This window comes from Crotalus tigris, unplaced genomic scaffold, assembly GCF_016545835.1.
Source record: "Crotalus tigris isolate CLP2741 ecotype Arizona unplaced genomic scaffold, ASM1654583v1 scf7180000020943.996319, whole genome shotgun sequence".
NCBI lineage: Eukaryota > Metazoa > Chordata > Lepidosauria > Squamata > Viperidae > Crotalus > Crotalus tigris.
Genome location: NW_024098271.1, coordinates 887,739 through 902,234, shown reverse-complemented (window position 1 = coordinate 902,234; position 14,496 = coordinate 887,739). Strand labels below are relative to the sequence as shown.

The 14,496-nt window shown below is 33.2% G+C and overlaps 1 protein-coding gene across 1 annotated transcript in view; it reads right to left on the bottom strand.

Moving 5' to 3' along the window:
• Positions 1-517: 517 nt before the first annotated feature.
• The window catches only part of LTN1 (listerin E3 ubiquitin protein ligase 1), a 28,564-nt gene continuing 14,585 nt past the window's right edge, over positions 518-14,496 (bottom strand). Inside the window, exons 14-30 of the mRNA XM_039368890.1 lie at positions 14,005-14,158; positions 12,820-12,970; positions 12,156-12,357; positions 10,953-11,112; positions 10,665-10,769; positions 10,017-10,159; positions 9,640-9,775; positions 8,691-8,832; positions 7,784-7,997; positions 7,122-7,359; positions 5,849-5,923; positions 4,849-5,035; positions 4,389-4,560; positions 3,543-3,763; positions 1,665-1,859; positions 1,124-1,291; positions 518-693 (exon numbers count right to left, since the gene is read on the bottom strand). Of these exons, the coding sequence (XP_039224824.1) occupies positions 631-693; positions 1,124-1,291; positions 1,665-1,859; positions 3,543-3,763; positions 4,389-4,560; positions 4,849-5,035; positions 5,849-5,923; positions 7,122-7,359; positions 7,784-7,997; positions 8,691-8,832; positions 9,640-9,775; positions 10,017-10,159; positions 10,665-10,769; positions 10,953-11,112; positions 12,156-12,357; positions 12,820-12,970; positions 14,005-14,158 (2,726 nt within the window). The 3' untranslated portion in view covers positions 518-630. The remainder of the gene's footprint in view (positions 694-1,123; positions 1,292-1,664; positions 1,860-3,542; positions 3,764-4,388; positions 4,561-4,848; positions 5,036-5,848; positions 5,924-7,121; positions 7,360-7,783; positions 7,998-8,690; positions 8,833-9,639; positions 9,776-10,016; positions 10,160-10,664; positions 10,770-10,952; positions 11,113-12,155; positions 12,358-12,819; positions 12,971-14,004; positions 14,159-14,496) is intronic.

Here is a 14,496-nt window from a genome sequence, read left to right as displayed (position 1 = left end):
AAACAATTGTTTTAAGTTTGAAATAGTTATTACAATTTCACAATAAATATTTCAGGTTTAGAATATTATTAGATAGTCAGAATACTTAAAATATAGTTGGAACAGCTGTTTCAAACTTGAAGTTTAAATTCAGAATCTTTTGCACACCACTAGTCCCTACTACTGTACTGGCAACTACTATAAGCTGCACTAGTTGGCTCACAATATTGTTTGCCGCTACCTCAAATCTAATACACAGTTTAAGAATCAGTACCACAGATGCATATGTGAGTATCTCAAGTGTGCATATATCCCTTTCATTTTGAATCCTTATTACCAATTCTAATCGTGATCTCTAACTGAGCAAACTATTAAATTGCTCTGCATGCTGCTAAAAATCTTTCAACCTTAACAGTTTTCTTATGTAAGACAAGAAACAGTACATAGCCAGAAATCAAAAACTGTTACACGTCACCCATTTCTACATTTCGCGTCTGAATATTTTAATGCAGAGATAGTAAATAACACTAATAAATGATCAATTGTTTGAATTTTTTTATTGTAGGTGAAGAAATTAAGGTTTTACTGCTCAGTCCAAGTATGATGGTTTTCAATTGCTTCTTTAGGCTCACTGAAGCAGAAAAATGTGTATCAGAAGAAATTCTCTCGACAAAGAGGGCAAGTAGATTTGTTGCTAGATGTAAACCATTTGTACTAGAGGAATTCAAAAAGCAAATATTAAAAATAGTCTAGTAATTACTATTTACAATTAAACACTACCCAGTCAAGATTAAATACTTTATGGCATCTTTAAATCTACCTCTAAAGTTAAATATTCAGTAGCCAACAATACTAGGCTATTCCATGAAAGCTATTCTTTCACAAGCCAGTTTCCTGTAAGCTCTGATGAACATCGAAGGCATAAAAAAACCCTGAAAAATAAAAACTTCTATTGCTCCTCTGAAAACAGCAAATCACTTCAATTTAAAGAATCCCATAATTGGCTTAAGAGCTCCCTTTACAAAATTAACAATAAAATATTTTAAGCTTTTTATTTAATGTTCATATGTGTACTAGTAGCATTAAAGCCATATAAATTTCAGACGTGTTTTCCTTCAGAAATATTACTAGTCAAGATACTTACCAGACAGGCTGAATGGAATTTTTTCTTGCATGTTCTGCAAGCTTTTTTGGGAAGGGAGTAGTTGGAACCATGTATAACTGAGAAACAGATCATACAATCTTCAACACCCTCAAATCGTTTATCCACATTGTTTTTCCACAATGCTAGCCCTTCCATAATGCTTCCATTCTGTTGGGGAAATAATGCATTTCAGCTTTGTACAATATCACCATTCAGTGAAACTTATCCTAATTTTCCATCTTATTTTTTACAATTTCCTGTAAATGCATGTAATATAATTCACAATGCAGTATATAATAATATACAGTAAGGCTTTTATTTAGTGTTGATGAGTTGAATAATCAGTTTGATCTACTATATATTTTTCTGGGACACTGTTGCAGCATTGGAGATCAGTTAAGTGATCTGGGAAGAATGCAACTGCTTTATAAACTGGCCAAAAGTACTGCTATGAGTCCCAGATAATTTTTTTCCTTTCAAGTACTTCAGGTACCTGTTATTTAGAGCAGATCTTAATTCAAGACTGTACATGAAAAAGTACCTGATGAGTGAGATAAGTGCTAAGCTGCAGCATCCAATTGCGCCATTGCTGAACTGCTACACCAACCCTTTTCCCACTCTCTACAGCTATAGAGCCCAAAGGATAATTTGGGGGAAGCTGTATAATCAGTTCAATGAATATATCATCAACTGAGTAAGTAGCAATGACTTCTCGAGTAGCAGATCGAGCTTTTACCTGTAAAAACAAAAATATTAATCATTTATTATAGCAATAATGTTTCAATCCCACTGTTTACTTTTAAGACCTAGCTTAACGAACTGAATTGGAAGCGAAATTTCCATCACTAAGCAAAGCAGTCATTAGATGAAACATCACATTACCCTATCATTTAATGATGGCAGTTCCAGCTGACAAAGATCTCACATTTTCCCAGCCTATCTGACCTCCACTTCAACATCTATCTTCTACCCCATCTCTGTCCTTTTGGTTGCCCTGACTTCTACTGCCCCCTACCACTGCCTTCTGCCCAGCTGAGGCAGTTGTTAACCCTTGTGTTGCCTTCCTGAGGCCTTACAAGGTTTCATGGAGGCCATGCAACACCCAGCACTTGCCTTGACTGGGCATGCCTTAGCAGCAGCAAGAAGAGGAGGAAGAAAAGGGCAAAGCTTGGCAGGAGCAGGTGGGAGTGTAGCACAACTAAAAGGGCAGAGATGGAAGAGACAGGCAAGGGGAGTTGAAATGCACACTGCGGTCAAGGTGTCCCACCAACTGACAAAATATTGATCATACCACAAGCGGCGTTGCAATAACTAACTCCAAGGACCAGTCAAAATTGCCATTCATTTGTGTTGTCATAATTTTGAAGAGTTGCTAAAGAAAATGTTATTAAGTGAGGACAACCTGTAGGTGATTTTTTTTTTCAAATTTTATTTTAAGCAACAATAAAAATCATGTTTATAATAGTATAGCACACTAAACCTCTTTCTACCTAAAGATGCTCAAACTGGGTTAAATAAGGCTGAATTAGTATTAATAGATTATACTATCTATTCCACAATATGCACAATTCAGTATTTTAATTAATAATCTGAGTATAACATTAGACTTTGTTTAGAACACAAATCTATACAAATGGTAAAACAGATTAAGTCTAACAAATTAATATTCTTACATTCACAAGATAGATACTTATATAAATGCTATATTGAAGAGTTTTTTAAAAATATGGATTCTATATTGTTATGCTTAACTTGAAGAAAAATCAGCATAATTCATATGCTTGGTAATCATAACTTCATATTTCTTATAACTAATTGTAGGCTCTAACTAATACACTTTTTTACTTTGTTTTAATTACATCTAGATATTTAATAGAGCACACATCAAATAATCCCAAATACTGTAGGTATATGTGGAATTTTATTGTCATCTTAAATTTTTACAAGATAGGCCATTATTTGACGGAGTAGCACCATTCAACAATAGCTAGATTTCTGCATATATTCTAAGGCAGGGGTCCCCAACCCTGGGCTGTAGACCAGTACTGATCTGTGACCTGTTAGGAACTGGGCTGCACAGCTGGAGGTGAGTGGCGGGTGAGCAAAACTATATTCGCAGGATCTAGGTTGTGCCCCCACCCATCAGAGAAAAATTGTCTTCCACAAAACATCCCCAGAGGCAACATTTATTTACTAATGTAAACAACTTAGGTACTTTTTAGAACAGAAATGCTTCATAGAAGAATGCTTAGATTGCAGATGATTTCACTGCATTTTTTGAGAACCCTAAAATCACCTCAGTGCCAGTGCTTCCAATCAACTCTCAGACAGTTGTATCACTGCATTTAATCATGTATAGCACACAATGAACTGCACACAAATACATACACAGAGATAATAAAAAGATAATGATACAAACCATCATGCCATTAAACAACTGGGTACTGGTCTGTACAGAAGATATTTCTTGGGAAGACAGTATACCACTAACATATTTGCTTGTAAATTTATCTACAATGTTGAAGACTCGCTTCTCACAGCTGTTCCACCAAAGACGAACCATAGCTGGCAAATCTTTTAAGGTCATACAATAGACAGTACAAGCCAAATGTGGAATGTGTGAGGACATTGCTTGTGTGTCTATAGAACAAATGGAAAAAAAATAGAAATAAAGCCAGTTTAAAAAGTGCTGGAGTTTCATATTTTCAGTTACAATATTTCTATTTCTTAGTAATGTGAGTAAATTAGTATACATTCTTACTTGAATTATTAAGTGAAATGCCTCACAATCATTCACAGACAGTTTTGGCTACTTATTCATCTCAATTTTTCTCTGCATTGACCATTAAAAAGAAAAAGCTTGTGGGTAATCATCCCAGATTTCTCTTTTAAAATGGGATGGTGACCATACAGAAGCATGCACATATTCTTTCAGCTTGGAATTTCAAAGGGAAAAAAAATCTATAAAAACACTGTAAAGATTGGTAAGTCAAAAAAATGCACATCTTGGTATAACCAAAATTTATTGAGCTTTAAATGGGACCTATTCAGCACAGAGCGTCAGCCATTTTGTGATGATTGTGAATTACTGCAATATAAAATAAGGATATTTTAGGAGGTTTTTGTTCTGCCATGAAACCATCTGAAAATAGGACAATATTTTAGAGGTCAATAACTAGCCCAGAGGAGTCCTAACAAAACGAAACAAAAAAAAAAAACAACTCAAATAATGAAATACAGAAACATTAAGAATATTCTGACTTGCCTTTGATATCTAAATCAAGTTCTTCAGTAAAATATGTTTTTATATCTTTATGTAAAAGTTCTGATGTTGATCCAGGAAAAGTTGGGTTTTCCGGCATAAGCCTGAACAAGTGATACAATAGTTTATTCAAACTCTTAGTTCTTCGAAGGTATTGTGAATAAAGAGCTCGAAGCTGGAGGAAAAATAACATGTAAAATAATTCCCATGAATTATGAAACATTTTAATAAAATAAGAATTCTTACTGGAAAATGCCTCTAAGCCCTGCTTCCACAGACCATGAAGTAAATGGAATAGAGAAAGGTTCATTTAAAAGTATGCTTTTATTTGATTTGATTTCTACTCTTACCGTCCCAAAACGTGACATCACGTGACGTCGCGAGTTTTACATGTCTGCTCTAACCAAACTGACTTGCTATCTGAACGATTCATAGGGTGGTGGGGAGAAAATAAATAATTTACCTGGGAAGAAGCTCCTTTGAAGAAAGATAGAATTAATTTCCAGGTAAGAAGATATCCTAAAATAAGGCAAAACTCATCACTCATTGGCTGAATTTCTGCAAATTCTCCAACTGGAATGCATTCTAGGATGTTTTCTAGTAAATCTTCCTGAGTGGTAAGAACAGTCATAAGTGCTGCTGGTGGGGATCTAAAATAAAGAGAGGAAATATTGTGTGTAGAAAAAGAACAATCTATTTTCTATACACACATACACACATCTTAAGAAAACCTTATTGCTTAAAACAGAAATAATAGGAGTAACTTTCATGACATAGTATTTTATTCTTTTCACTCCTTGGCTATCCGTGGCATCCATATACGGAGTAATATAATTCTCACATACACACAGCTCTTCATTTTTCATTTTAAGAACTCATAACTCTTCCTCCACAGCACATATTCTTCTTAGTGTTCAGTCATCCAACAGGAAGTTCCAAAATGCGTTAGTATGAGGAAGTTTTATTATATCTCATATCTCTTTCCAACTAAAATAGATTTTTTATCTCTATTTGTCTCTAGTGACTATGACTAATGGCCATAATTTCCTCCAACCTAAAGAAACAGAGAGTTAAGAATCTTAGAAGATAAGTGATCAAGCTCTGATTATTGCTTATCTTTTTAATACATAAACTAAATAGAATTAGTTTTCAAAAAATCTCAATCTGATTTAAATTCATGTTCAGAAACTTGAATTCATGATCATATTGGAATTTGGAAACAGGAATTTAACATATTTGGACAAAAATCTTCAATTACAAAATGTTTAATGTTATGATTTTTCCTACATATGAAACTCAACTTCGCAAATGTTTTTGTTTTACATAGGAGGTAAAACACCTTCCTTCTCCTATTTTCCTCACAATAACCCTAGGAGGTGGGATGGGCTAAGAGTGAGTGACTGGCCCAAAATCACTCAGACAAGCAACTCTATAAATCATTGTAAATATAAAATGAAACATACAATAATAGTTCCTCCTCTTCATCACCATAAGACCTCAGATCCACGTTGTCAAATTTAGGTAAATCAGACATTAACCTAGAATATGAAATAAAGAAATGAGAAGAATCTATTTATATTTTTATAGCATAAATATTTATCTGACTTTGAGAAGTAATCACAATAAAATGATTTCATATTAAAACATTAATTTTTTAATATACGACAGACCCAGTCATTAAAAAGCTACGGTAACAGACTTGGTGTTTTTTTTAATAAATAGCTGCCTTGATTGGCATGACCAGTCACAAATTCACCAACTCACCAATCATTTTAGATACTATTTACATCCCGGGGGAGTGGGGATAGGGAGGCGATTTCTATGAGGCAGAAAGATGTATCTGCTGATACATATTACACTAGAGCAGTGGTTCTCAACCTGTGGGTCGGGACCCCATTTGGGATCGAACGACCATTTCACGGGGGTCGCCACACAATGCAGTCCGCCATTTTTTCCCCCTTTTCCTTAGCTGTGCTACTCCCTTTTATTCTATTGGCTTTTGAAAGCCAATAGGAATTGTCCAGGCTGTCTCTGCCCTGCTGAGCCTGCCAAAAGTCCCATTCTGCAAACGGTGCTGCACCAGTTGAGTAGTCCTCGACTTACTACCGGTTGAGTAGTCCTCGACTTACGACCAGTTGGGGGTCACGGCATTAAAAAGGTTGAGAACCACTGCACTAGAGGCTGATGTTTGGCTTTGAAGAATGCCAGATTCTTACTGAATGAAAAATAAGTCAGGCAGGTCGAGGAATCCAATGTCTAGGATGATTAACTGAGTCACACTGGTGCCTGTAAGATTTATATAGTAAGTATCTAGAATACAGCAAAGAACCACACAGTACTTGATAACTAGAAGTCTATTTTAATTTTAATTTTAATATGCTCCCTCCTCCAGCAGATTCATGCCATATCCACAGAAGAAGTTATCAAAGGGAACTCAAAAGGCTACAGTAGTAAATATCTCTATATTGTACTACGCTATCCAGCTCATAAAAATTCTGAACTATATGGGCCTGAAGTTACATTCACTAATCTAGTTCTTTTATCTTCCACTGCAAACAAAGCCTAGGTTGATTAAAAAAAACTATTAGTATACAGAAAATGTATCAAATTTTTGTACTGTGATAAAGAATAGTACTTCTATGTTCCCTAGCTTTGAAGTATTTCTTATACTGAGAAAATTATAAATGGAACTAGAACACATCACAGCATGCTCTAAGGAAATGGGAAATAACTTACTTGTTTAGCATGTGGTACACTGTAATTTGAACAGGTCTAGCTCTGAAGAGCAGTAATGGAGAAAAAGTATTTAACAAAGTCTGTAGATTTTCAGGGAGATTTGTTTTCTGACCAGCAACAAATTTGGCAGGAAGCCTGTGGTTCAGTAACTGATCCTTTGATATATATATTAAAGCTTTGCCCAAGGATTTCACCAAAGAGTTCTGAAATGATATTTCCATTGCATCTTGTTCTTTTCCTGTGTAGAAGGTACAAGATAATTCACAGCCTGCATTTAATATACCAAATATTCAAGTAGCAATTATAAAGAATGATTTTCAACTAAAGTGCCATAAATAATATTCAGTCATACTTTCAAAATGACAGCTTTACATGATGCCACCACCAGTGAAATAGAAAAACTGAAATGCATTCAAAGCAATTCTGAAAGAAGATGGTAGAATGGAAACTATGAAGGAAAAGCAGTATCTTGCAATTATGTGCAGATTTATTTTTATAGCATCCTGGAAACCACAAAATATTACCTACCTATTTTATACTGCCAATCTTACAATCACATCTTCACTAACAAAAACCTGGAGTGTTAAATAGCCTGTCAGAGTATTTTTATGTTATGGCTCTGCATTGCCTGTCTGTATATTTACCCTCTGTCACAGACTTACTGGTGATTTTTGCCAACAGAGGCAGAAGCAAGCTATGAATGCCTTCCGAAAAGAAGTCCTGGCATTCAGACATGAGATTATCTGGAAACCCTTCAATGATTTCAGGAGTTGCTGCCTGAAAGTATGCACTTAGGGAAGCGCTCAGGTCACAGCTGACAGAAGCAAAGACTTGTACCTGTGCGGCAGGAAAAACTTCTGGGTTTTCACAGGTTGTCTGCAAATAATTAAATTAAATTATTCTTTTTCATAGCAAATTTTAAACGTGTCGCATCAAATAAAATTTCTTACATAACTCTTCAGCTATACATTTTTAAAAAATCTGCCATTTATAATAAATCAAAACAATCTGATTATTAAAATATAAAATAGTTAAAAGCAGATTTGTGTATATTGTTTAAAGAATGATCTATTAACTACTAGAATCTACTCTAGAGCAACAAATTGATTTGTGCTCTAGAGTAGATTCTAGTAGTTAATAGATCATTCTTTAAACAATATACACAAATATGCTTTTAAGTACTTTATATTTTAATAATTCTGTTCTATATTTTTATCCATAGTACTTTAATTTAGTATAGGTGGGACTAACACACCTTAATTAAGCACACAAATATATTGATACAATAATTGGTTCTGTTTGCAGAGTACATGATGGAACAGAAGCATTTAGAAATAAGCCTAAATTCAGATTATTTTGAATGCTGGATTAATTTTGTTCCATAAAAGTCTTAAAGATTTTATAACCAGAATCACAGAATATTGATCATGTAATAACCTTACTGAAGTTTACATAAGCTTTTTCATCATATTTTAGATTTCCAAAAAAATGAGATTTTTTTCCCCCACAGGGAATATGGAATTTTCTATATGCAGAAATCATATTATTCTCTTTATATTTGTTACTTACCTCCAACCATGCTAGCATGGAGCACATGACAAAATCCCATTCATTCTCCAATAAAGAGAGAGGCTTCTTCAGCAACAGAGAAATGAAACGGATCATTTCTATATTTAAACCAAGCAGCTGTGGATTTGCTTCTTGTAGATTGCTGGGGCAAAAATTAAGAAAATGTTCAGAAACTAAACTAAAATGAAAGGGCAAGACAAATATTTGTATTATAATAAAACAAGATCCCCAATTTTTCTTGTCAAGATTTCATTTACTAAACAAAATATTCAGGTGAGAAAATTCAAAACAAACAAGAATGCAAACAACAAAAAAGTATTTCCAACAGAAAATATCTGCAGCTCAGCACTGCACTGTGGAATTCTTGGTGTTCTCCGAGCTTAGTTGTTTGCTTGCAGATGTTTCATTACCCAATCTAAGAAAAACATGATGTTACCTAGTTGGGTAATGAAACATCTACAAGCAAACAATCAAGCTTAGAGAGCACCAAGAACTCCACAAAACAATAACTGACTTATGGACAGTTCAACTTGTATAATGAGGTATATTAAGCTATTTCTCTTTGATGAAAATCAACAGTCTCAGAGCACAAAAGTATATACTAAAATTAAGTACTTTTATATCGCAATGGTAGCTTTCAATCAAAAAAACGGAATATATTATTTAATGAAATAATTGATTCTAGAAGTTTTTTTAAAGTGTAATGCTCGTTATAATCTGTGAACAATAGGAGTGAATTAAGATGTACTCTTATTCCTGTTATACACATGATGTCTCTTTTAAAGCAAAATGCATTCAAATGCTGACCAGTTTGTCAAAGTTGATAAAAAAGACAAGCTTGCAATTACTGGACTAAAAATCATAGATTGAAATAAATAAAATTTGACTATTATAATGTGAGCAAGACTATTCTAGTTGTTCTACAAATTATCTTTGGAAAATTAATTACCAGCTGAAAAGGAAACTATCTTCATAATCATCGCGCCAAGATACCATGACCTTCAATATTCCAACCATTAGTTCTCCATAATCAGTATCTTGAGTATTCAAGCAGGAATTTAAAATGCTGAGATATCCAAATGCTCCTGAATAGTGTGAAATATCAATGTAATAACAGTTATTAAATGTTTTTTAAATATAGTAAGAAAAAAAAGAATTAAAGGGTTTAGTAATCAGAACGTAATACTGACAATTCTAGTAAAGTAACAAGATCCATTAAAGTAGATTTGCAATTATCAATTGCAAATAAATATGTGATTATGTGCACTAAACGCCCTACCTCTTCCAACTCAATGTAGCATTGGAGAAAGTATTTAAGACACTGACCCTCAGTACCAAAGAGATCAGTTCCATTACAAGTCATTAGTTTAGCTGTAAACCTAATGACAAGTTCTTCCTTATCTTCCTCAGGTAAAAATGGAGACAGACTCTGAAGTGTATGCAGGTTCCCTTCAGTTAATGGGAAAAAGCTGTTCAGGGGGAAAAGAAAATCAGGGTATCAATATAAATTTGTTTTTGTATTGATAAAAAAAAAACCAAAATCAGGATGACAGAGATAGTTATATGCAGAACTCTTATGAGTAACAAAACTTATTTAACTTCAAGAAAGTAAGAAATTTTAAGTAAGTATAGGATAAAAGGCCATTAGTGAATTCAAGATATGTGTGCGTGTGTGTTACTGTTAGCTATTAGTTAATATAAGATACAGATGCAATAGACAACTATTACAACCCTATGTATATGTGTGTGTATACACATATATGTGTATGGATATACGTACACATAAACAGCCATACAGAAAAGGACAAAGTTTCTTCTGACTGAGACCAATAATGGTAATGGCAACATCATCTCTATTTGCAATGGAAGATGTTCTGTACAGACTTTTTGCCTGTCTTGATTTAATCAGTGTAATAATAGGACAAGACATTATAACCCCCACATATTCCCAGTGTACTATCTACAGTATCATACCTCTCAGATGAATCAAAAAGTGCTTTAATCTCATAGGGTGGAAAGTTTTTTGTATTCATCAATTTAGCCATTGTTAAAGCCCAAAGTTGTCCACTTTCTTTTGATCTACAAAGAATACACAGTTTCTAAGATTAACATGGTTTATATATGAGTAGAATAAAATCATTTGTATTTATTTTAGGTGAGAATAGTTTGTATGAAGGTATTGTTACATTTATAATGAAAAAAATCAAGATAATTTCTAATAAAAGCCTTATGAGAAATACATATTTTTCCTTCAATACTTACCTGTTCAATAGTATTTGTAAAAGATGGGAAATATGATTGAGTAGATAGAAATTTTCATGTGAAATTTTCATTACTTCAGTATCATGAAGAAATTCAAGTAGCAGATCAGATGGGTTTGCTAATTCTTCAATCCACTGTAAGGCATACAGCTGTTCTACAACTAGAAAAACACAAAAATGTATTTTATTTGTATAATTTAACAGTTACTAGTTGGATGCATATAATTATTTAACTTTTTATGGTTTTATTAAATTAAAAAACACTGTATTTAGTGTATATATTTATAGTATGATTTACATTTGGTTTATTAATTTACTAAATAAAAATAATTATGTATAATAATGCATTAAGAAAACTTATGAAAGCTTATTTTAATTATTTATAAAACATTTTACTCTTGCAGTTCTTCTAAACTTTATAATAAATAATTTTATAATTATATGAATAGTTATAATAATTATGTAAATTTGTTATAATAACTGTAGTTAGCAAAAAAGAATTGAAAATGAGAGGCAACAATGAGGACCAATAGTGGTATTTCAACAAATATAGAATGGTTTCTGGAATAGAGTAGCCTTTCTCAACCTTTTTAACTTGGAAGAAGCATTAAAATAATTTTCAGATCTTAGGAAACCCCTGTATAAAAATTGGAAAAAATATTAAGACTGCACAAAACTATTCACTTCTAATCTACACAATTCAAGCTGTAAACATTTTGAATTGTGTAGATTAGAAATGAATTGTTTTCATGTCCCAACAGCAAAGCAATAGGCCCACAGCTAAGTCACAGGGCGTAAAAATTCCCCTGCCACAAGCACTAGCATTACATGGCACCGTAAATAGTTTAAGAATCATTTTTTTTCAATCTTGTTCTCTTGGTTAACCCATGGTGACTTGAAACAAAACACTAGGGTTTCATAAAGCTCTAGTTGAGAAATGCTGGCCTACAACCTGGAAATATCATTGTGGATGGCACCTTTTAATTATGCAAAATAGTGCTATCCTATCATAAGATATGGTTGTGACATTCAATTATTTATCCCAATAGGTCATTATTAACCCCTAAAGTTTTAAATATAATTTTATTATATATTTAATGTAACATATGCCACATTTCTGTTTGTCAAAATGGCAATAACAGAAAAAAAAGAATATAATAGATTGTCACACACAGGTATTATTATTTTTTTGACTGTCACTTACTGATATTATCAATTTTTCTTCTTTCTACTTCAGCATTTTCAAACACAACTTCCTTTTCCAGTATCAATAATGCCATTCTACTAAGCAGAGCTGCAGTACAAAGATGGCTTGGAAGTTTAGCTGGGATAGAAAATGTATTATCTATTCCAGGTAATTCACAATTAATACTTAGTCTTCCTTCCAGAAGGGGTTTCCTCAACCACTATAATGACATATAGAAAACATATATGAGTATAATATATATTCCTTTGAGACAAGCAAAATTTCAAATATTTCACTCCATACTGATAGAAAATTTCATGACTATTTAACATTTAATTAATGATAATAATTAAAGCTAGATATGACACTAATTATCAAGGGATATATTTACATTACACATAAATAAAATATACATTCCTATAAATATAATGTACAATTATATAAAGTATATTTCGTTCATGGGAAAAAAATCATCGCTATACTTAAAATATATTTCAAATGAGTATGCTGAAAGTAATTATTATAATGTATGTTTTATAATAATAGTATCTTTCTTACACCTTTCATTTATTTTAAACTCAGAATAATTAATGAAGGATCCTTAGATGAAAATCTAAGCAGGTAAATATGCGAACACTAAAGATTACTCTACCATGTATCAATTTTGCAAAGGCCTACATACCTCACTGGACAGAATCTCCCGCATCTTTTCCCATTCAGTCTGACTTGGAGTAAGCCATTCAATATAATCTTTCAGAACACAAGCAGAAACATCTTCAGCTTCTAGCAATGTAGTCAACAAATCATTGACCACAGAGATCAAAACCTGCAAACTGAAAATCAACCAACTCTTTACTTGATACAGAATTCAAACAGCAAAATACCTGTTTGTACAGAAAAAAACACATACGTAATAAAATAGATGCAAGCTGGCTAAGACTAACAATGAAACTATCATTTAGTATAGTGAGCCTCAGCAAACCTCAGGTTCATACAGTGAGCACTAAAATAATCTCTGTAATGATTTGGAAGGTAAATCTGGATGATTTGGCAGCATACGCATTTAACAACACAACACAACACAACATACAGAATATCCATGGAAGACAAGTCAATGTGGTAAACAAAAGCTGAGAATGGTAAAGTTTATTGATTAAGTGATTACTCTCACTTAATCTCAATAAAGCAGTGTTTCTCAACCTTGACAATTTTAAGGCATGTGGACTTCAACTTCCAGAATTCCACAGCCAGCAATGCTGGCTGTGGAATTCTGGGAGTTGAAGTCCACATGCCTTAAAATTGTCAAGGTTGAGAAACACTGCAATAAAGCTTACTTTGTGGGGAAAAGAACAAGAACCAAAACGGGATGGGGAAGAAGTTCAATTTACTACCTTTACTTTAGCAACAGTTTGAAGTTAGGAAACTGCTGAAAAAGGTGACATACAACCAATCCTTGGATTTATGACCAATGCAGCATCCCCACAGTCACACGATCATGATTTGGATACTTGGCAACTAATATACATTTACAAGGGGTTATAGCATCTTCTGGGGTCATGAGATCTCCATCTGTGACCTTCCCAGCCATGCCAATGGGGAAAGACAGATTCACTTAGCAACTGAATGATTTAACAACCATAGTACAAAAGATGGTAAAATTGTGCACGGTCAAGTGATGATTCACTTAATGGCCAGATTGTTTAGTGACGGAATTTCAGTGCAATTGTGCTCATGCTTTCAAACACAATAAATATTGATCGCAGAATGAAATATGAACTTTTACTTACAGGATATTTTAAAATCTCTATTAATTTGAGTTAATGGCTAACTTTGAGCAAATAAATTACGCAGTGCATTCTAGAGCTACCTTTTTATATCCAACACTGATGTCTGAAGCTGGTTCTTAACCCAGAAGGCAGATTTCTGTAGGAAGCTGCTCTCCTTATGCAGAATGCTACGCTGATGCACAAGTGAAGTGATGCCACACATCCAAGTATGCTTTAATTTATTTATAAGGAAATCTACATGAAAAAAAAATGGATCAAAATGTGAATTATTAAACAGAATGACACAAATTAATTATGCTGTAAAACTGAAAGCTTTTGAGCAGAATCATGTTTTCATCACTTAACCAAGAAAGCTATGCCCTTATTTTCCAATGAAACTATTTTATGGACAAATGATAACTTAGTAAAATTTAATACGCATTCAATTACAGATTAGATGTCTTAACTCAGACAGGAAAAACACATTACTACATCTGCTTGCTAAATAGTACCAGACCTAATCCATCCTTACTCTGTTTTACAGAATTAAATTGTTTGTTTCTGCTAGGATTGTTTTTTTAAGAAATTACACA